This window comes from Botryllus schlosseri, chromosome 6, assembly GCF_051294905.1.
Source record: "Botryllus schlosseri isolate E-star chromosome 6, Bs_hap1, whole genome shotgun sequence".
Lineage (NCBI taxonomy): Eukaryota > Metazoa > Chordata > Ascidiacea > Stolidobranchia > Styelidae > Botryllus > Botryllus schlosseri.
Genome location: NC_137241.1, coordinates 20,557,588 through 20,580,010, shown reverse-complemented (window position 1 = coordinate 20,580,010; position 22,423 = coordinate 20,557,588). Strand labels below are relative to the sequence as shown.

The window sequence follows — 22,423 nt, the reverse complement described above, 5'->3', positions numbered from 1 at the left end:
CGGAAGTAGCGCCCGGAGTCAATTAGAATTCAAATTAAGCACACGGAGTGATTACATTTAACCATGCAGTTATAATACTGGTAGTTATGCTCGGCAGTCTGAGGTGTCAACAAACATATCTAAAATTATATATATCATACATATATATCAGATCATTTCAGTTACAGTAATAGACAGTGTTTTTGGTAATTTCTTACAATGTCATAATATTGCTGACCCCTCGTTTAAGCATGCGACACTTTAGCTCGTGACTTTATAACCTTAAAATTAACTGTGACGTCAACTATGGCCCCAACAATATACAGTCCACAACCCTAACTTCAACCGTAAGCCAACCTAACCGTAAATCTCACCCTAACCCAACCCTAACATCGATTAGGCTACAACCCATATGATTAGGTATCGCATGCTAAAGTATCTTGTGCAGTGTGCTCACTGCTCACATATCCGCGGACCGCCATCATCGAAAAATGCGTTTTACCAAGTTTTGTGTCATCATTTCAAAACACTCCTGATACAAAACACACCAAACCCAAAAGAGAGGCGATCTCAAGTGGATGCTCTATTTTTGCACGATCGTGAGACGGCATCGAAATAATCATACATGATTTCTTGTAGTAGCATAAGTCTAGCAAGCTGAATTTGGAAATCCGGACAGCTGGTTATAATTATTCATCACATTTACATACAATTCGTGTTAAATAATAGATAAAATTGTCTTACTCGACGACTTGAACGCAATTATATAAATAAATTTAAAGCTTTAGTCGCTAGCTAAACTTGAACTATATCGACCGATAAACCCAGCGCAGAATCCTACCACATTATATTAGATGTATGCACGCCGTACAATGGAATTGACAGGATATGATATCATTGCCGACTTTGGAATGTTGGCGAAAAGTACAGAAGATCAATCCAAATCAAATGTTCGCAGCATAGGTCTTATTCATCGAACAATTACAATACGCACACAAACGATCAATACTGTGCACTGGCATCGTATTCAAATTACAGAGAAATTTCCCGCGAAACAAACTATCTCGTACTTCCCATCGTGATCGTCCATATAATCGAAAGCATAACAAAATTCAGTGTGCATGATTCAGCAAATGAATGGGGAAGATATGTCGGTTCCTAAGAACAGAACGTAATAGGTGCCAATCATATGCTAGAATTGTTACCACTTGATGGATTTGTTACGCCATTATTGACCGTGGGGAAAAATACCAACAGGTGATAGCGCCAAATTTTTCTTTTAATAAACAGCAACAACACTCGATAGATACTGAGCATGAGCAATGTTCAGCCTGTGAAACTGATGGTACTTGTAGGTTGATTTTGTCATCTTTCAACTCTTCTACAATGTACAGCTGACGCTTTACATTTTTTAACTGTACATTGGGATATTCGATATCTCGAGTGTAAATTTCAGATAATGTATCACCGAAATCTGCACGAAGAATGGCCTTGCTTTTACCGTACTAAAATTGAAAGGGGAAATTACGAAGAGAGAAATATCGATCGATGAGATAATTGCTTCGATTTAGTGCATTGAACAGATCTGAGATTACTTATGAGTTAGAAACTATGATATGTACATTTGCAGGCTGATCAACCGGATTGATTTTACCAGGTTAACCGCGATCATCCAAGGCTGCGCTTGTAAAGGCCTACTATTTTCCGGCTGAAACTGTATACCGTGGTTAATAGCTCATCGATCGAACGTCTCAATATACACACGCTCTACATCGCTCAAAGTTTTTTAGGCACGTGACAAAAATTGAATTGACAGCTGCTTGGCGTCATTCTCAGATGCTTCCACGCCCCTAAGGAGGGCGCGCCCCCTAGTTTGAGAAACACTGCTCTACGTTGAAGGCCTCTCCGTTTCTGCTCACTACCTTTCATAGAGCACTTGACGTTATATGAGTAAAACCTGTCAGCTATCTGTGGAATATTTTTTGATACATTCGCCTATAGTTCGTTATTCAATTGAACTTTTGATAGAAACTGGATATGTCCGCAGGCAAGGATTTTACATCATTTACCACGAGTCGCGTATTAATTACGCGTTTCGCTTTTGACGATTCGAAAAGTCAATGACGCATGTCAGTAGTAAACACGAATATAGTTGCTGCGACTATAGATAACTAAGGTTTACCTTAGTTATCTATACTGCGACGACGTTACGCATTATGCACTCGCACACGCCGCTAGCGGTGCTGAAGTAAAAGTAAGGGTATGTAGTTGTAGTACAAATGCTACCGCGTTCACATATAAATAAAATTTTATACTGCTGATTTCAGGTTCCGTTATCGAGCTCTTCGATTTGTGTACGGAGGTACTTGATCCAGCAATTAAAACCGCTGATGTACAGGTCGAGCTAATAACAACGACAGACATGAGCGAAGTAGACACAATGAATAAGGACTAAACGATAGCTCTAATAACTTGTTACAAGCCATGTCACGACACACGAAGCGACCTGTACTGAAATCCTGCAAGTAGTGTGATAGTCCCTCGTGAGTCCTCACCTGAGCTGCTCGCGCTGATGTGAGTAAACTGACAGAGCCGTGCCGTACTTCATACCATCACCACAAACGGTGAATGGAGCCGGCCTAACAGTCCAGCGTTCACGGTCTCAACATAGTATAAAAAGAGTCGTGATCCGCCTGACTCTTTGTACATATCGTGATCAATCTTTATTTCACAACTGACTGGTGGAACACTTTATGCAAATGACGCAAGAAACGTGTTGTTTGGTTAGGTTTACATTTGCAGCTTTTGCGGTTTCGTGTGGCATTGCCGTGGATCGGAATTGTGACCAGCATGTACTGACTCGAATGACTCGGCTACAGCCTACAGCTGTTTTATAACTTTGATATAAACTGCGCTGAAATTGACGCACATCATCTAAGATAGAAACTGTTTCGTAACCGTCACTTCGATCCATTCAGTGACATAAACGGAACAAATGAATAATGGTTTAGATCAGTGGTTCTTAACCTTGCCTTCAGCGCCCCCCAAGGGGCGCTGGCGATTTTGAAGGGGGCGGAAACGCTCAGGGGGCGATATGGGGGGCGCTGGGCTCAGGGGGGGCGAAGAAAAATAGCTTTGCAGCAGATGATGTGGTTGTAGGACATATCCTTAATGAGTAGTCAGAGTAAATTATCATTCCACAAAACATGTCAATTACAGAATTGTTTGGTCGCGCTACGCGACAATATTTGCTACATTTGTTTTCATAAATGTGGTGGGTTATTATAATTCGTGTAAAACGAATTGCGCGTACTTTTAGATCGCCAAATTCCCGTTAAAGCACTGCGGTCACGCTTGCTAGAGTTATTTTCAACAAAATGTTTCGAATTAGGTATTATATCCCGAAGCACACAGCGTGTGAAAATCGAAGAAGGAGGCACTGTAGCCTACATCACTTTTGAGGGAGAGAGCAGAGGTGGTCAGTAACGAAGTACTTCTACTTTTTCGAAGTACTCAAGTAGTTTTCCTCTACTTCTGGTACTTACTCAAGTAGATCTGATTTTCGCTACTTCTACTTCTACTTCATAATATTTTGTGATCTACTTACTTACTTGTCGCTGTTTTCAGTTTGTCAAGTAGAAGTAGTTCAATCTTTCAATCAGGATGATAGCCTGATATGAGGAATTTCGGAGCTGTTTTCAGGGAATATTAACATTTAATGTTCATAAAAGTTTAGTAAAGCCCAGAATTTTCGTCGCGCTTCGCGCGCATTGGATACGGACTGACCAGTTTGATTTCACGAAAGTATCGGTGAATATAATTTAGGTGGAGGGTTGGCGTGGTTCCGTTCACGCCACATTGTCGCCCTTCGCCCATATGAAATAATTCATCACAGTATATAAATGGCTGATCATAACGTGTGAAACTGATATTTCGCAATCTAGTATTTTCTTGTCATATCGTAATTTAGCATGTCCATGGCGTGTCCTAATCTGGGAGAGTGGACTTTGACCTTTTTTTTTAAGTTTTAGAGCTGTTTTAGCAAACCACCTTTGAAACTTTCTGGACTAAAAACATGAAATACATATTCTGCTTTTAGAAGTAGTATTTATATTTCACTTTCAATTTCCAGTATCATATACTTTGAGTTATAATTAATATCAGTTCTTTTGTCTGGATAAGCATACATGTTGAAGTATAGAAGCAAGTGCAGTAATGCCTTTAATTTCTGGAAATAAAGCTACGCAATATGGCATTTTTACGGTCCACCATATTTTTTATTAACGTTTAGTAATCGCGCAAAGTGTTTACACCGTATCCTATACAACTTCTCCGTATTGCTCTTCGACTAAACTACGGGCCTTATGATATGGGGGAAGGCGCCATACCATGCTATTTTCCAAAACGTGTTGTTCGAGAAAACAGAGGATTAGCATCGCATTTTCTTATCAATACTATCATTTTCATCCCATGATGTGGGCGGATGCTTATGCTATCGAAAATTGGATACCTGCTGCTATGCATCAATATGAATCAAGCTCGTCACCTATCACACAGCTCAATTTGCACCTATTTATAATCCATCCAATCAGGATCGTTTTCACAACTACTTACTTACTTGAGTACTTTTAAAGTCAGACAATTCTACTTCTACTTCAAGTAGTTTCAGGTTGGTTATGACAGAAGTACTTCTACTTGTACTTGAGTAGATTTTTTTCGTCGCTACTTCCACTTCTGCTTGAGTAGCTTTCTTGACTACTTTGACCACCTCTGGGAGAGAGAGCCCCTTGTACTTAAAGTAAGTTTTGAAGCTTTGTGCACGAAATGAATAACTAAATATACTTGTATTTGAGAGCTGCAAAATTAAATTGTCAGAATATTTCTTCATCGTATCATAAAGGATTATACTATTTAGTGTTGTGGTTCACAACCACACATGAACGTTATATAATATGAGTTGCTTTGTATGGGATACAACCACTGTAAAATTATTACTGGGTACAGTAATACATTGAATGGGAGCAGATATATGCATCCCATTCTCAGTTGACTTACTTATACATTAATCCAATACCGTTAATCTCCCCGTATTGCCAATTGCAGAAGTGAATTCGGGATGGTTCGAACCACAGGGTATGAGACTGTACCCGATTGTTGTTATAAGAACCTTGATTTGACCCTGAATACCACACACAATTATTATGTTTATTATAGTCAAATGGTCCTCGAACGCGATTAAAGCGCGAAATATTTCCAATACCAAAGTCCCGAATAGAGCGACTAAACTTTGGCCTCTTACCAGGACCGAAACTGCTGCAACCCAGACCCCAAATCGCTGAGCCCGAAGCGGGCCCTAAATTATGTCGTTGAATGATCATAAATAACGCATATTGTTTTGACGACTCCCTCACGGAAGATTACGCATAATTATAGAAAATAGAAATAGGCATTTTGGCGTCGGCCATTGCCACGCCGCGATGCACGAAGAACTCGGAAGTTCCGGTCAATATGGGACTCCAAGAAGTGTGTTAAAAAGATCGTCAGCGAGAAAACCTTAGCCGAAGAGGATTGCCCTTAATGTTGACCGCATACTCCCATGTTTATAAGTCTAACTGTCCGTAGGTGCTTCAATCGCTCGTGCTGAATTTTCATTTCGTCGCAATCTGCCCCCCCCCCCCCCCCACACACACACACAGGACAAATAACATCAATCAGAGAAAATTATTTGTCACTGAAGAAATAAAAATTTTGAATCGTGTGCTTACTTTAGTTGAATGCGTTTATGCGTTTCAATATCTTTTGACTGTATAAGGGAAAAGAGGAAATTAACAACATGTAACGAGGTAATTGCAAGGAGTTAACTTTGTTGACCACCGAAATCACGCGACGGAGTTCTTGGGACGTAGCCCTCAGAAGTTTGGTTCATCGCGCTATGGATGCGCAATCTCTTCGTTTCTTTAGGGAACTGATCAAGTGCTGTTACGGCCCTCCCTCTTACCCATTGTCTTTATTACAGTCCTTACAATATGAGTTGGGGGGCTCTGGAGCACGATAATTTTTGAAAGGGGGCGCTGGAGGAAAAAAGGTTAAGAACCACTGGTTTAGATGAAAATGCACACATTGACAAAGCGTATACCGATGCACCAATCTTTATGAAGATATGTCCCAGGGTTTTGGGATTTCCTGCGATGTTACCCGAACACAAAATCCACTACACCCTTGGATGTGTGCCCTTTTTGCGTTCTGTCGATATCTTGTGCCGACTTAGTGCTAACGGCGACCAGTTTAAACACAATATTGCCCTCAATTGGCTATAATGTGGCATCTAAGCATGTGCGACATTTGCTGTCTTGCGGGTTTATCGTGAAAATATGACTTATCAAAAAATTTCAACTATTGATAGAAATGTGTTGGATAATAATGCAAGTATTTTTTCCATTGCGCCAGAGTTGCTTAGCGGAAATGTTGAAATGATCTCGGGTGCCGTCTGTTTAACACCCCTCTGTTCGGGGAATGGACACAACAACTAATTCGGATAATGAAAGACGTAATTTCATTAATAATGACGATGTCACTCGAACCATAAATTAATTCCTGCTGAAAAAACAACAGAAAAAAATCAAAATAAGTAAAAAGTAACTGTTCGTTGACTTCGGAAATTACTTTACTGGTCAGGAAAGTCATGTGACATATATAGGAGTAAATGTCACCTCAGACAAAACCATCTTAGTAAGTGAAGTCAACGTTACCTGTATGATTACTTCGTTTTTAACTATCTCTGATATTATCCAATATTCATCTCAATACATGAATCCGTATCAGCAGCACGCTCAGTGTCGACTATTCAATGTCATACCGGGGAAAAAGCCTGACAGAAAGTCTGACATTCGTCGAGTGTGATGAATATTCCGTTATTTGTCACAGAGAACACTAAGAACACCATAAAATGCTTTTACGTAGATATTGCTACCGGCTGGGGTATACAGAATCAGCTTATATCTATCAAACAATGCAAGTATGGGCGCGTAAGACGTATTTGTTGATATAACGGATATTGATTACTGTTATTTCGAGGCTGGTAACGCGAAGCACATCGTTGCCATCGACGAACACATTTTAAGATACTCCTTTTTTAATTTGACAGACATCATGATGATATGGGAGTTGACTTCGATCATTGCATTCCTGCGGTGCCGATGTTGCATGGTCTAATGTTGCCTGCACTATAGATGTAGATTGTAGACGTTACCCACAGTGATTGCCAGACTTCGATTACGGGGCTCGTAAGGAAATATAACATTTCCTTGTTTACAGAATTTGCCAAGGATTGTAATTGTCTCTGTGACGTCACAAAGGCATGTGTTCCCAATCATTTCGTTTTGCAGTGCCGGTCACAGTTAAATTCACCCGCGAGGAAATGAAATGAAGTTTGTATGGTAACCGACTCATGTCGGATTCTCCTTCCGCGGTGCAGTATGCACTCTCAAGGACAACACAAAGGATTACGATCCGAGACGTCGGTCGAAGAGAGGCGAAACCACATTTTGCGAGTTCGGTACGGAGAGATTACCTCGACCGGGAAACCTATCAAATCGGAGAGGCGAAAACCGAAGATACGCTACGGCACTAAAGCCCTCAACGACTTTGTGATAGTCGGACAGACTGTGGTTAGTACAATACTCGTGTTAAATCGCATTTATGTTGCGCAGCCAAGAGAGACCTGAGTCTGCGGGTCATGACTTGAGGCGTGTTTTATTGTACGGTTCACGACAAGGTAACTGACTCACAGAATCGATCAATGGCACTATGACAGAGCAACTTTGAGTGTTTATTAGGATTTAAGTCTACTAAAATTGTACACGGACATTGGACAAATAAGGCAGTCTACGTTTATTTTACTGGTGGTCTAAAATTTACGACAATCGTAAACGCTATGACATAACAACTCTTAGTGCAAAATACTATTTTTAGTACCGTATCTTCCGAAGATGTTATAAAATCTGAGTGATATTACTTACTGATCGTTGTTATAACTAAATATTGACAATAATCGAACGATATGTTATCCATGTAAGGTTTGTTTTATAGGAGGGCTCTTTACAGCGCACTGTTTACAAAATAAAGAACTATATTATGTAAATTTCTTTGTTTTGGGTAACAGCGCAACACTGTCCATCGTTAAACCACTGGAATTGCATTCCATTAGCGAAATTACAGGTCATTTAATTTTTTAACCGTGGGAAATGGGAAGAGTACTGTAAAATCATGTGGTATGTAAGAATCTACCCATGCGGTCTGAGATTTCATGGCTTCCGCTAAGAGTGTTATATTGGCGATTTCAAATCTGAAAAATTTGATTTTAGTAACAGGATAAAGGTATTGTTGTGTTCGTTTACGCCAGTACCATATAGCAGTTTCCACACGGCCGGCGCAAGCTCGCGAAATGAGATAGATACAATATAAAATGAGCATATATCTATCGACACAGACAATCAAAATTTTAGTTTCTTGGTGTTCTACTTTCATTGAGTTCGAAAACGACCACAATTTACATGAGCCCCATACATGAATCGGTTGATTTATTTCTATCGGCTTACAGCACAGCAGCCCACTTTTGCGTGACAGTGACTGTGGAAATAGGCTTGCGTTTAGGAGGCCAGCAAGCAAAACATGGGTCGGTGTACTCTGTGAATGTTTGACTCCGTAATTGACGGACACGCGAATATACATTGTACAATGTACAATCAATTTAGCCGACTTGTTGATTTATGTGATCTGCGGTCGTTTCTGACGTCATCACGAAAGATTTTCGCACCCATCCTGATGTCTCGCCGCGACTGTTATTGTTCCCGAAATTCGTTCTGGATAGCTGTTATGTGTCTTTCATCGGATATCAAACAAAATAAGAATGGTGTCGTGGTGTAACTCGTGTTTGCTCGTTTAATAATCGTACTTTCTTGCCCGAAGTCAATATTTACTAAAATTTGAGAAAACATAAAAACTAGTCATCTGTCCCGTCGATTTATTCTTTAGTCTCTGACAGGTCGGTGTCAATTCGCCTCCTTAAAATGACAAAGAATTATCGCTTGAAGTTGAGCGAGCAACGTTTAAAGTGATGTCGAAAGTAGGCATGACAGTGATACATCTATGAAGAGAGCGGGTTATTGTCTTTTATCAAAATTAGGTTTCACGTAATTTGCCAAATGTACGCTCGTACCAACGAGCGATAAACTGCTCGCTGTATAAATTTTGTAGGAGTCGCAACCTTCGCAGATGCAAATTATTATCTAAATGTTTAAAACTTGCCATGGAGATTGTGGGATTATGGTGATTGGCTGGCTAGAGACCGAAATAAGACATGTCCATGTAACTTTTATGGCAATCACTAATTCTCTGGATCGGGATAACGCAGATTTGTAGCCTACTTATCGTGTACTTTACATGCTTACCACGCAATTGTCTGGTAAAGTTATGCTTAGAATCATTGCATTATACACGTGATGTAAGTGTTGATCATTTATCGATAGAGCTGTTGAGTGAGGATCATCATTGTGGAAGATGTAATACATCGGACTTTAGTTGGTTCCAGATTTTTAATACACTGCGAATATAGCATTCGGTATCGCGGATTTCTGAAAGCATAAAGATGGGGTACGGTAATGTCACATTGCCGTACAGAACTGTCGTCCACCAGAAGAAACGTAACTGGATGTTGCGGTTAAGATACGGATCCGTGGAGACATCTTCTTCGGACAGCTTTGCTGATTCCAGGAATGAAAACGATTTTGTGGTGAAAGGTCAAACCATGGCGATGGTAATGTCATTCATGGTGCAGATCAAATTCGTATGTGGACGCGTGACGTAGCCAATACATGACTATCGCGTTTGTCAGTGGCGATTCAAACATAATTGTAGTTTTCTAACGAGAATAGTGTGGCGAGAGATATAGGGTATGATATGAATTTTCCTACACTGTGCAGTTGATATCCCATACAGCAAGCGATATATATACACATCATTTAAACTCTCATTTGGATATGCATGTGGATATAAAACATGCTTAACATATATGTCTAGATGTAGACACATTGAGATAGGTATATTTAACAGACTTCCACCATAACATATAGGGTGGGAATCAGGCCATCGGCACTTTCCGGGTTTCTCGCCCTTTCAAGGCGCTGTTGTTGCTGGGGAGGTCGTGGTGAATCGAGTACTTTGTACATTTTCACACCAGGCCGATATTCTTTTGTATGATCTTATGATGCACGAATACAGAGCCCATACTACCACTGGCATATATATACGCGATAATCGGTGAATTCGACTCGCTTTCATACAATGGAATGGGTGTGAAACAGAGATTTGTACCACAATGTGCTGTTCAACTGATTTCCATCGATGAAATACGCGGCGTAGACAGTGTAGTAACTAATATAAAGGAACATAATTTCAACATTCGATATATGGGGCTTATATTTAGAAGATCTCTCGACGTGCGGCGACAATGACTTGCACCGATGTGTTTTCGTTGACGCTTTCACTTGGACATACTATTATATTTGATTTGGTAAACTTTATGAAATATGACCTGATATTTATGACGGCTGTTGTTATAATTTAAATAATCACAAGAACATTAATCAGAAACCAATGATAACGGTAAACTCCTGTCCAAATTTGCGCATACTTCGCGAATTGCAACGCTGTTGTGTTTGGCGTTTCCCAACCTGACTGATATCCTGATGCGTTTGGCTATATAGTGTTATATGACCCTTCCTTGATCTACCTACAGTTCACGTTGTAGATAATTCAGCGTGAATTGTACTTCCGTTGTATGTCTATGTCCACATTGTCCACGGCCGGTGTCCACCTCCAATATCACGTATATGTTCACGTGTTACTGGAAATCCTTTTCTGCCAATTGATGCTATTGAATGCCGTGGTCATCGCTTGTTTTCAATTTCAGAGCACGTACATGCGCCTGCCCCAATTGTGCAATGAAGTTCCTTATCACAAGCGTAGCAGCACTGCGGGACGAAATGAACGTCTCGAGGAACTAGCCGTGGTCAGGAATCTGGGAAGCGCAGTCGGTATGTCCATTGTCTATATACTTCTGTAGGCGAATTTACACATATCACAATTGCATTCGGCATCATAGCGTCTACCATATATTGAACACGATCACTCTCATTCATGGCTGTGGTCGAGTTCAACGACAACTCTGTGAAATCAACAGAAAACAATCCGTCGTGTGCGCGCGTGTTTCCAGTCTAATGTTTTGCACCGTTTGAGTATTCGATCATATTATGACGGCGATAGGCTATAATTCATTTTAATGTAGTTCAAATTCGTTTGTGTGTGATGCAATTATCAGGGGTGGTCAGAGTAGTCAGCGTTGCTACAAAAGGGTTGCCATACGTCCGGAATTTCCCGGACATGTCCGGAATTTCACTGTTCAAACTAGCGTCCGGGAGAAATTTCTAAAATATGTCAAATGTCCGGAATTTTGAAGACTTGAGGTAGGCTCACAATTTTTTCGTCAATCAGCATAAAATCAATATTTTTTGGGAATATTTATGCTGATGCATGATATCATTCTTCGCGTTGCGCGCGATTTGCTATCATATTTATTGATTTTAATATGGAGACTACGACCCACGCAAAAACTGTAATAAAATATAAATAAAAACAACCTTCATTTACTGGAATAAGCCTGATTGTAATCGCAATTATAGGAGAACGGTATATTCCTAGAGATCGTTAAGGCCGTTAAAATGCTTTATTCAAAGATAGTAGTTCCAAACGGGGGTTCGTTTGCCAATATATTCTGGGGTTTGCCAATATGTTGAACGTAATCAGCTTCCAAAATAGCCCGTGAGTAAGTCTGGACAAAGGTGCTGACTTCTTTTAGTAATCAGCTCGTCAAATTTTGATCTGGGCCACGGAACATTTTCAAGTTAGAGATGGAGTCGCGACCCTAAAAGGTTGGAAACCACTGGATGTGGGGTGTTTATAAAGCACCGTGGTACGCACCGGTATAAGGCTGAGAAACAATCTTATCGGTAGGACATGAACATGACTTAACGATGTGCAATTACGCTCCCTGTATTTTCGAACTCATCACCCCCCACAAGCTCTACCGCTAACTCTGAACATGTGGGCGGAGAGGTAGTATCTATATAGTAATATATGGAACGTCCAATATTATTGACAGAATTCTTTCAAATAATTTAACGACCAGATGCATAACCAGATTCATATAACAAGCAATAAGTTGCATCGATTACCCTATAGTATGGGCTCGAAATCATTGTTTATTTGAGCGGGAAGGGGCTGAAAACATGTGCTTTCGGTCCCGGTTACACAACACACAGCCACATACTCCTGAACCGGATCGTGGCCACCTCTGGTCTATGAGCAAAGCTTTGCTAGTGTAACGTCATAACTCATTTTAAAATCCACTACTGGGCGCTAAAGAGTGTCCGGAATTTGGGTTGTTGAAATATGGTAACCCTATGCTACAATAGCCGCTGAACTCTAATTTTCCTTATGTATACTGGATCGATGACGTCACAAAGAAGTGACATCATACTTCGTCAGAAGTGACGAATGAGCCGACCACCAAGTGTTAAATATCACCAATTACCTGTCGCTTGTATACGATGACTAAACTATACGATACTATCATGCGGGCGCGTAGCCGGTCGTCCGCCGGCTGAATTGATTGAATTTGATTTCAATTTCACCAAGTTACCATGAGTTTATTTGGGCTATTACATGCACCAATGCCGCTAATACATCGATCGGATCACCGTCCTAGTGTTGACGAAGTCACAAGTATAATATATATATATATATATACAGTTATACACTCGACACCTTACGCTACCATAAAATTCTGGCGAGTCCGACTATACAGTAAATTAGCGATCTCGCGATATCCAGTCAATACGCAACATATCCGCCAACATCCACGCCGACAATCACGAGATTTCAATCACTCCGTCTCGAGAACAAACAAATACGGATCTTCGGCGACGACTAATAAACTAAATTACAGGAATTATTTCACCAAATGCCAAGTCTGTTCTGAACTATTTTCAGAGGTGACACTTATTTCAGAGGAGTCGAAACTTTCGATATCAAGAGTCAATAAGACATCTTCTGATCGTTGTGTTTTAGCACTAGAGCAAATCAAAATCAATTATGCCGAGTGAGTCTGTTCACAGTCATGTATTTTAATCAATTTAGTCCGTGTGCAATGGCTTAAGCCGGTATGACATCACCATCACAGCGGACGAGATAGTTCCGGCAGCCGCATCAGATATCATATTTATACACAGCACACAAAAATCGCTATATTTCGCCCGTGTAGAAATTGACATAGTTTTGAATATTGCTCCTATTCTCAGTCTATTTGGAATTTTCTGCAAATATGAATCTTGCAATTCCGATAGTAGCCACCTCCGATTAACTGCTAATATTAAGCCCCCAAATTTAATTTTTGAAACTACTAGCTGCACTAAATTTTGATTTTCCTAAATTGCTACTTCTACTTGTAATTGAGTGGGAATTCACGGTGTTACTTCAACTTCTACTTGAGTAGCAACCATAGGCGCTGAACTCAGGTATGCTAGGTATGCCACGCATACCTAGGAATTTTTTGGTTAAGCGGCATGCCCAGAATTTAGTTAGGTATATATATAATTGCCTGACTAGTTGGTGAGTTGTGCGATTTAGAAATAAGCAATGTAATTCGTAATGCTGCTTCTCACGTGAGCAAAGCAAATCAGCACCAATACATTGATCGAACTCGAGTAATTAGAAGACGCGACGACAAGACCGAAACTTTGCTATTAAAGATGACCATCGGTTCCTATGATAATTCCACCCATAAAAGCGATGCAAACTTCTCAATAAACTACTATCTATATCTTAAATCCAAAAGTGTAAAAGTGTAAGAAAGTAAGCAGTTTTGCCTACAAACCAACCAAGTGGAAGTGATAATATTTGAAAGACATAGTCGCTTGCGTAAGTGTTGCAATTATGCAAAAACCACTTGTGCACTCCGAATTATTTGAAGTGCTTTGCTAGTGACCACCTCTGGCGATTGCGATGCAAAAGAGCAGTCAAGACTGTCAAATTACTATTGAATATATGGCGGGATGCAAACTCTTCAATTTGATCATTCGTGATTGAGCACTATCTCATATTCTTATCCTTATTCCCGGATCAGCTATCATTTCTTCTCAATTGCTAGCTACAAAACTTAGAAACCACGGATCTCATCAGATTGGCGGCTGTATTTGTGGAGTATGTGTAACTTATTTTTCAATGGCAGGTGACTCACACACGGAACGGGTGCGCGGCGGCAGCTTGAAAAACTTCCCAACCAACCGCCAGAACGACAGGTCTTCCGCGAACCCGTCGATACCCGTGACTCGCAGCATTGAAGTCCGGATACCGCAAACAGCTCCCGCCGAGCGACTCGCGAGGCCGCAACGTCGATGGTCTGACGGCGGTTCCAGTTTTTCCGAATCGTTGTCCGAAAGTTTCCAACCAATCCATCAAAGTTTAGCGAAATCTTTGACTCTAAGCTCGCGAAGCTTGGTGAGTTGACTTATGGTTCTGACGTCATGGCTGATATCGAATTGTGGTGCACGATGACAGAATATCGTCAAGTCTGACCCCTGCGTTACGCAAAGTCCGGAGGAGATCATAAATGAATTTCGGGAATACTCGAAACAGAAAGACATGCAAAGTGATGAAGTCTCAGTCCGGTCTCTGAGGTAATATCTCGATCAGGGAATGATTCTATGTATTCATGATGTAGGCCTGATTATCTATTCACACTGTTTTCGCTAAGAGTGTAGTGACACTTAATAATATAGTGTTAGAATGGTTCGCTATTCCCGAAAATTATTCGAATTCAGCTCATATGGCCCAGTATTTAATACGTTCAACCACGATCAGAAACTTTATTAAGATATTCCCTCATTAGTTACGAATGAATTTCTCTGTGGGAATAATTGGAAGAACATTTTTGTCATCTGAAAGTAGCTAATGCCATCTGTCTCAATATCTTATATTGAAGAGAATAAGTACTTTGAAATTTGCGAGTCGGTCGTGGATGCGAGAAGGACAACGCGTTATTTTCAAGTAACCCTCTTGGACCCGGGGATGATGTCGATCGAACTATATCCGAGAACCACGATTTGCTTTGGTCGCTGTCGCACTGATACCAACGAGTACTTGCTTTTCAGAGTACTGAGAAAGCTCGGAACGCCGCGTCACGAAAACAGCCAAATATCGAAGAGTTTCTTCCAAAAGCCATCGGCTCGCCCATCTGCAAAAGACTTAAGCCAAAAACCTAAACGGCAACGACGCCGTAACACAAAACCGAGCGTTCCGAAACAGGTGGGAGTATCAGCATGAGTTCAACACTCATATCGCAATGACGCGGTGTGGTTTACACACGAACATCACTACTTGCTTGCTATTGCTTTGTTAGTAAAACATTACATATCATGTGTCTTGCGCCGAGTATATATAGCATAAAAGTCAGTGTAATATATATTTTACATTTTAAAAATTATGCTTCGGTTTACTTCTGGATTTTGATCTAGATGTTGAGGATGACGCCATTGTAAGTCATCGCCTTATGATTTGTTGTGACATTGCCCAACCGACGTATACTGACGTCTTTCGGCGTCCTTGATGATATGGATTACAAATACGGCAACTAATACGCACCGCGTTGAAAAATATAGAAATATGACCACATTACACATACATTAATGTACGGAAAGTGCTGGAACAATGACTCCAGTAGTCGAATCCAAATGGTGTTTTAATTGTAATGATTCGAAACGTGTAGTGAAATGTAATTATTTCAAGTACTGAAATAACACGCCCCATACCAAGCAGAGTTTATCTATTGACCTTAATTCTATTTTTTGAATAGTTTTTCTCGTCGTGGTTACCTTGAAACCTCGATTATTACCTCGACCTCGAATCATAACATAAAGCTACGCACGTTAGTGGTAATGACATTTCGCTGCAGTCGGGCTCAACCCACAGTATTGCCACAAAGTGCAATCAAATAAGTACTGTCGAAAAGCCATCAAAATATCTTTAATGCGATGTAGATTGGCAGTATTGTCTTTGTTAATATCCGATTCAAAACCGAACCACTCAGTTACTCAATTTATCAAGCGTTAATTACCTTCAATACCCGCTAGGGGACGATCGATGTAATGACTGATCTAACCAACTCATCACTGTCGCCCGTGCAGACATTTGAAGATAGTCACGAAACACGCATATATTTCCAGAAACGTCGCAGCCTAATGGTACCGTCCGGTGACAGCTCAAGAACCAAAGGCACCTCGCAAGATAAACTTCCAAACTCAAGCAACAATACCACGGTCAGCACGCTCTCATTTCGGAAGGGCAGCAGACTGATACCGCCCAATCGAGACGGGATATTCCATCGAAAATTCGAGGCGAACGCTAAAGCGCACAAAAAGGTAACCGTGTCGCAATCCCCCAATGCTCCGAGTTGTCGAATGTATCTTCGCATTTAGGAACTCTTGTCGAGATTAGAGGCTCCCAGCGTTCCTTCGGAAGAGGAAATAAAAGAAATTCAAGAGCTACCGATCATCCGAAAGTTCTTGAGAATGCCTAAAAGTCGACCCAAATTAGTGTGCTTCGATTATCCGGTAATGCGTCCTATAGCGTAGCATTAGCAAAAGGTGTTCCATTCGTGCTAGCATTTATGAAGCAACAGAAGGGACAGCCAACCGCAAGACAGCAGCATCTGGCCTAGCGCCGCGTGGTTTCGATTTTGTGCGTATTGTGACGTTGCGTTATCTGTGACGTTACAAGGAAACACGAGGTTCTTTCTGGCTGTATAGAATGTGCAACATTTTAGCCTACAACCTTCACTGTCGAGTTTAACAGGAATACTTAAACGGTACGAATAATATTGCAGGGGGTCGATCTGACTCATATGGACGTTAAGAAAGCCATCGATAGGGCCGTGCCGGGCGCTTTCGAAACGGGAAAAGTGATTTCGATGCAGTTCGAAAACGTCAACGTGAAGCTTGCCACGGGCGGACTCGATAACCGGTGGTTGATCGAACTGCAGGACTTCGCGACGAGGAACAAGCTGATCAAGCACGGATTGGTTATTGACAGACCGGACAGAAACTCGATCACGGATCTCAAACTGCATGGTGAGCATTAGAACATTAGTGTCGATTATTTCACTGTATTTGCAGAGCCTGTGATTATCCAGCCCGGTAGAGACTATAAATAACTACGACAGCCTTTCAGGCAGAGTAGGACCAAGTAGTCATCGTTGGTATTCTAGTAAAAGTAGAAGTAACGTGGTAGGCGAAATAGTAAATATTTTAGGTATAGTTTGGCCTGAAATTGAAAACTGTGGCGTAAAAGTAGATATGTAGTCAACAATTTTACCACATTAGTATGTAGTACAAGTAGGCAAAACTTCCTGAGTACTCTGAAAAAGCACAAGTACTTCGCCAGCGGCCACCTTTTTTCGAGTTTCAGTAGCGTATGCATGGTCTCGTGAAAAATTTAACGGCCCTAAGCGATATCATTTTTTTTCAACTCTGCATCGTTTCTGATAGTCAAGAAGCCTAATTGATGGTTACCCTTTTGACACTCTGTAATCTTTGTTGTTCATAATATATCAATGTTCCTGTTATTTCGATTCCGATGCAGCTGGATGGATGATGATAGATATTCGCACTTCGGTCGTAATACTGCACCATATCTCAACTTCTATTTGGTAATCCCGTCTATTTCGGTAATGAAACATCTCTCTTTCTCTCGGGTCTCGGATCACTATTGTTTGTGATGCTTCGATCCCCCCTGTTCCGTATCATGGGTTAACGCAGGGGTGGGCAAACTACGGCCCGCGGGCCGCATGCGGCCCGCAACACCGTTCTGAGCGGCCCGCGAGAGTCTAAAGAAATTTAATAAAAATATTGATCGAATTAATGCAGGGACTTGATTAAACTTCTTAGTATATTTCACCATGATAATTCTAAGACAGCAGTGGGTCTCAACCTGGGTGACGCGTGCCCCTTGGGGTCATGAAAGCATCTGAAGGGGATCGCGAAGCTGAGCTCAACTGAAAATTTTTTCGCGCTTCGCGCGATTTACTTTCAATTCATAATTATTGCTCTGTATTTAGTATGAATTTCATATTAAAAAATCTCTCGTCAATAGTCGTAACCTCCCATGCCACCAAACTATCCGTTAGGTTTGCTATAGCATCCTGGTTGCGTTTTGTGATATGACGATAAGGGGGCGCGAAATCTACGCATATAGTAGAAGCGTGTTTGGAGCTAACATGGTTATGATGCTGTTAGCATTGTGTGTCCTGGAACTGAGCCCAAAGCGGAATTAGTAAATCTATGAACAGATCACTGCTCACATATTTAAACTTCAATCCTGTTCTAAGAATCGGGACAACAGACTTTCATCTCTATAGTTTTGACAAATTGGTTATTGAGGTCGACTAGCCTATGAAATCTCGCCATTGTTTCTGGCGCGTGTACGATATCATCATAGCAATGTTTGGTTTGTTTCAAATAAGCATATACATTATCTCCATGTCCTCACTATATAATCCAATACTAGCAATATTGCGTTTTGGTTTACGATCTCAATTATATATAGTGCGACCCGCGAATGGATTCAGATGTTGAATGCGGCCCGCGAGCACAAAAGTTTGCCCACCCCTGAGTTAACGCGATCATCACCATAGGTAATCGATGGCGGGACGATTACTGCTTATGATTCAAATTAACGAAATATGAATATTATCGATCGCCCGTGTAAAATAGAATCTCATCGCCACCACGTATCAGAGATACTATCCGTGTTGACGTTGCGCTATGCGTGGAACGTGGTCTCTTATAATTCCACTAAAAAGTATCATACCTCTGACTCTGTACGTGTCGCAACAGTGCCGAAATGGATGCAGGACCACGGTACCGACTCGGAAGACGACAAAGACGACGTAGAAATTCTCTTCCCGCCGATACACTACCCCAACACGGTACAAGTGAAATTGAACGATGCCGTGTCCATGGAGGAATACAAACTCTACCTGCGTAGGACCGCAGCGACAGAGAAGTTGCAGAACGTAGCCCTGCTGTGCGCAGGGCGAGGCGACAAATTACTGACGACTATGATCTAATGTTCATGCTAATCGTGTGCTTTTAATGATACGTTTTTTCCGGAATCAGTAACTCGACATGAAGTTTTAAATCGTGATTAGCAGGCACCCACGAAAATATGACGGTCGCTTTCAGAAACCGATAAGGCGTTTTAATTCGCAGAGCAGGCAGCGCACGTAAACGATATATTGCAATTTATCTATACCAGGTAAATGAACGGCATCTTGTTAGTTTTGGAATTGACACGTGACCTGGCTGTTGTCGTTTATTATATGAAAACGTTGTTGCATACCACCACCTCTTGGTCATTGGTCGGTTTTGTTTCAGGTTAAACTTCATTCCTATCCAACTGAAGATGGCGGTAGTGAATAATCTGCTTACTCTTACGTCAAACTTCAATGTATGTTAGGCCGTTTGAATTGGGGTGACGTGGTAGTTGTTATTTCGCAAAATGATATAGCGCTTGTCGCCGGACGGACTTTCGCATCACGGTTGATGAAATTCACATTGTATACCAAGAAAGAAAGTCGTGTGAAATAACGATCAAATCAATAATCGTCGGATTATCTTTTCATCAAGAAACTCACAGTTTAATGTACACAATGCGATATGCGAGACACAATGCGACGTAAAGGACAGATAGGAGGATGACGAAACGACCAGTTTCGGTCTCTGGATCTGGCATTCACCTCAACCTATTGTGCCCGATGCCGATCTTCTCGATGATAATCTTTATTCGTCGGTTGGTTCAGTAGAATCTCCACTTTGCGTTCTTAGTCGGTGTCCAGAAACCACTGAAGATTTTTTAATTACCTCCTAAATATATGAATTTCATCGTTATTTTATTGTTTCGAAATGTGCCGAATTAAATGTGGATCTCTGCCCTAAAATTCCGACGGATGAAAAAGCTATCCCATTCACCATTGAATTTTTCTTATCCTGCAACCGTCATTTGTGAATAGTCGTGACTGTTTTATCTTCCGACCAAGCCGAAATTTGCTTTGATATTTTTCGTGGTGCTGAAATGCTATTTTACGCCATTATTTACCGTATTTTTGCCATGCAATATTATGTCTTCTCTCCATTCCGTACGCCATTATTGCCGTGGTGCAAAAGACCAACAGGTGCTAAGCGGCGAATTTTTCTTTCAAGAAACAACAGCAACCACGGCAATGTCACAAATATAATGCTTCACCACACCTATGTTGACGGGATAATAGCCTGAAAACGATTGCCGATAAGATAGGAAAATGAGCTTTTGTGTCCTGGTTATTCTCTATAGCAACAACGCTGATTACACCCTTTTGGAATATTTATTCCACAGGTTTCCGATTCTAAGCCGTAGTTTTGAGTATGAACCGTTTTGGATAACAGCTACAAGAATGCCAATCCAATACTATAACACATTACGGAACCCTGTAAAATCATACAGCAGCAATATTCTGAAACGTTTGATTGACTCGATAAGTTTGTATTTGCGACGCATTCAAAATACAATACCGATCGATTCACGTCTATCCAACTGTGTTGGGCCATTGCTGTTCTTGGTCTCTCCCGACAATTTCGTGCGGCCAAGTGAATTTGTTTTCCATGCGATGTATATCAGCACGACCAGGTAGTATAGCATGTACAAGATACCAAGCGTCCGTAGAGACTGCAACACGTATCCCGGCGAATCGCCAACGTTCTCGGTCAATGTTTGCATCAACGTCTTCACGATCGGAGGCGAGGAAGATGTTCCCAACGTGAACCCATCGCCGACGGTTGTATTCTTAATCGTGAGAGATACTATCAGACAGAAATAGGGGGTGCGAGTAACATGCACTTGGAGTTCAACATAAATTTTGTGATCCGACTTGAGGCCTCTGTTTCCGTTCTACTCGATTCTTCACCCGTTACCCGGTAACAATAAAATGAATGAAAATACGGATCAATTCGCCTCCGTTTAAAAAGAATAACTCCAGATATCATCGGTGTACACAAGCATAATGAATGAACATGCATTCACTTGAGAAAAGTCATGAACGCAGCGTTATACTCGGTAATGCAGCTTGGCATACGCGCATAGATGTACAATGTACCGTACATTGTACAATGCACAATGCACATATTGTACGTACGTGTGCGCTGTGCAATCGTACATGCTTGGGATATTGTCGTTTATACACTGTGTTTTGTAATATCGGAGAGTGGGCCACTGATTTTCTTATACTTATCGGCGTATATTCGTATTTTTCTAGCTTAGAACGGGAGTAATGTTATTATTTGCGCAGTCGCGCATGGTATGTAGTTCTATAACAATCGTTCAAAATCTGTACAACCAGGACTGACATAATCTCGATCCATCGCGAAAGTCATGATCGGAAACTCTAACCTCACTAAGAGGAAGTAGATGTGAATAGCGATGATAACGAAAAATACACTAACTAGAAGCTTAACTGCCTTACTGTGATATTCCCGAAAGCCACCGCAGCCGCCGTCTGCTCTTGGCGGGTTACTGTTGCGGGATCGACAGTCTGAAAACAGTATTGTCACTGATAGTGATGAGCCTCCATCCTTAGAATTTTCAAGCCAAACCAGACTTATTAGACTTTCGAAGTGCAAATTTAGCTCCTCTGGTACTGGCCTTAAATGCGTATTGTTGTACCGTATAACGCAGGAAACTATATACTCAACGCAATCGTGTATAATATGTAGTTTTATAAGAGTCATTAAAAGTATGTACGGCGAAGACTGACATAAGCCTCGATTAATTGCGAAAGTCGTGAACGTCAACTCTCAGCGCACTAAGAAGTTGCATGTCCGATTGCCTGTGTAGCGATGATAAGGATAAATAAACTAACTGCCTTACTGTAATATTCAGGAGAACCACTGCAGTCGCCGTCTGTTCTTGAGTGACTGTAGCGGGATTGTCAGTCTGAAAACAGTATTGTAACTGATGAACAATATACGTACTATTTTCAACCCAAACCGGAATGATTCGAAGTCCAACTTAGCTTTACGGCACTTACGGAGTTCATCTTTCAGCGCTCGCGTCTCGAATGAACGGCGATGAATGAATGTAACTTTCAAAGCATTGTTGAATTGTTACATAACAATCAATAAAATGGAAGGGATTCCATAACATAAAAAGCATGTCGCTAGGAAATAATGCGGATATTACGAAGATTCACGAAAATGCGGTCTGCAGCGAGTAGGGGTCAACGTAAGCTTCTGTCTGTAAATAC

The 22,423-nt window shown here is 41.1% G+C and overlaps 2 protein-coding genes across 4 annotated transcripts; one reads left to right on the top strand and one right to left on the bottom strand.

The window, feature by feature from the left end:
• The first annotated feature begins 7,367 nt into the window (after positions 1 to 7,367).
• LOC145441435 (uncharacterized) lies at positions 7,368 to 19,287 on the top strand. 2 transcript variants are annotated; one of them, XM_080319301.1, is made up of 9 exons: positions 7,368 to 7,646; positions 10,949 to 11,072; positions 14,324 to 14,592; positions 14,653 to 14,771; positions 15,246 to 15,399; positions 16,317 to 16,511; positions 16,569 to 16,703; positions 16,976 to 17,219; positions 18,984 to 19,287. In XM_080319301.1, the coding sequence occupies exons 1-9, from the start codon at positions 7,413 to 7,415 to the stop codon at positions 19,214 to 19,216; spliced, it is 1,707 nt and encodes a 568-aa protein (XP_080175427.1). In that variant the 5' UTR covers positions 7,368 to 7,412; the 3' UTR covers positions 19,217 to 19,287. The 2 variants fall into 2 exon arrangements, with proteins under 2 accessions (XP_080175427.1, XP_080175428.1); XM_080319302.1 differs by lacking the exon at positions 7,368 to 7,646 and adding an exon at positions 9,549 to 9,793.
• Positions 19,288 to 20,646: 1,359 nt separating this feature from the next.
• On the bottom strand, positions 20,647 to 22,281 carry LOC145441440 (uncharacterized). 2 transcript variants are annotated; one of them, XM_080319308.1, is made up of 4 exons: positions 22,208 to 22,281; positions 22,048 to 22,113; positions 21,644 to 21,712; positions 20,647 to 20,967 (listed from the first exon to the last, which is right to left on the bottom strand). In XM_080319308.1, exons 1-4 carry the CDS (start codon positions 22,214 to 22,216, stop codon positions 20,683 to 20,685), a joined length of 429 nt encoding a protein of 142 aa, XP_080175434.1. In that variant the 5' UTR covers positions 22,217 to 22,281; the 3' UTR covers positions 20,647 to 20,682. The 2 variants fall into 2 exon arrangements, with proteins under 2 accessions (XP_080175434.1, XP_080175435.1); XM_080319309.1 differs by lacking the exon at positions 21,644 to 21,712 and having other exon boundaries at positions 22,208 to 22,274.
• Between the last annotated feature and the right edge of the window lie 142 nt (positions 22,282 to 22,423).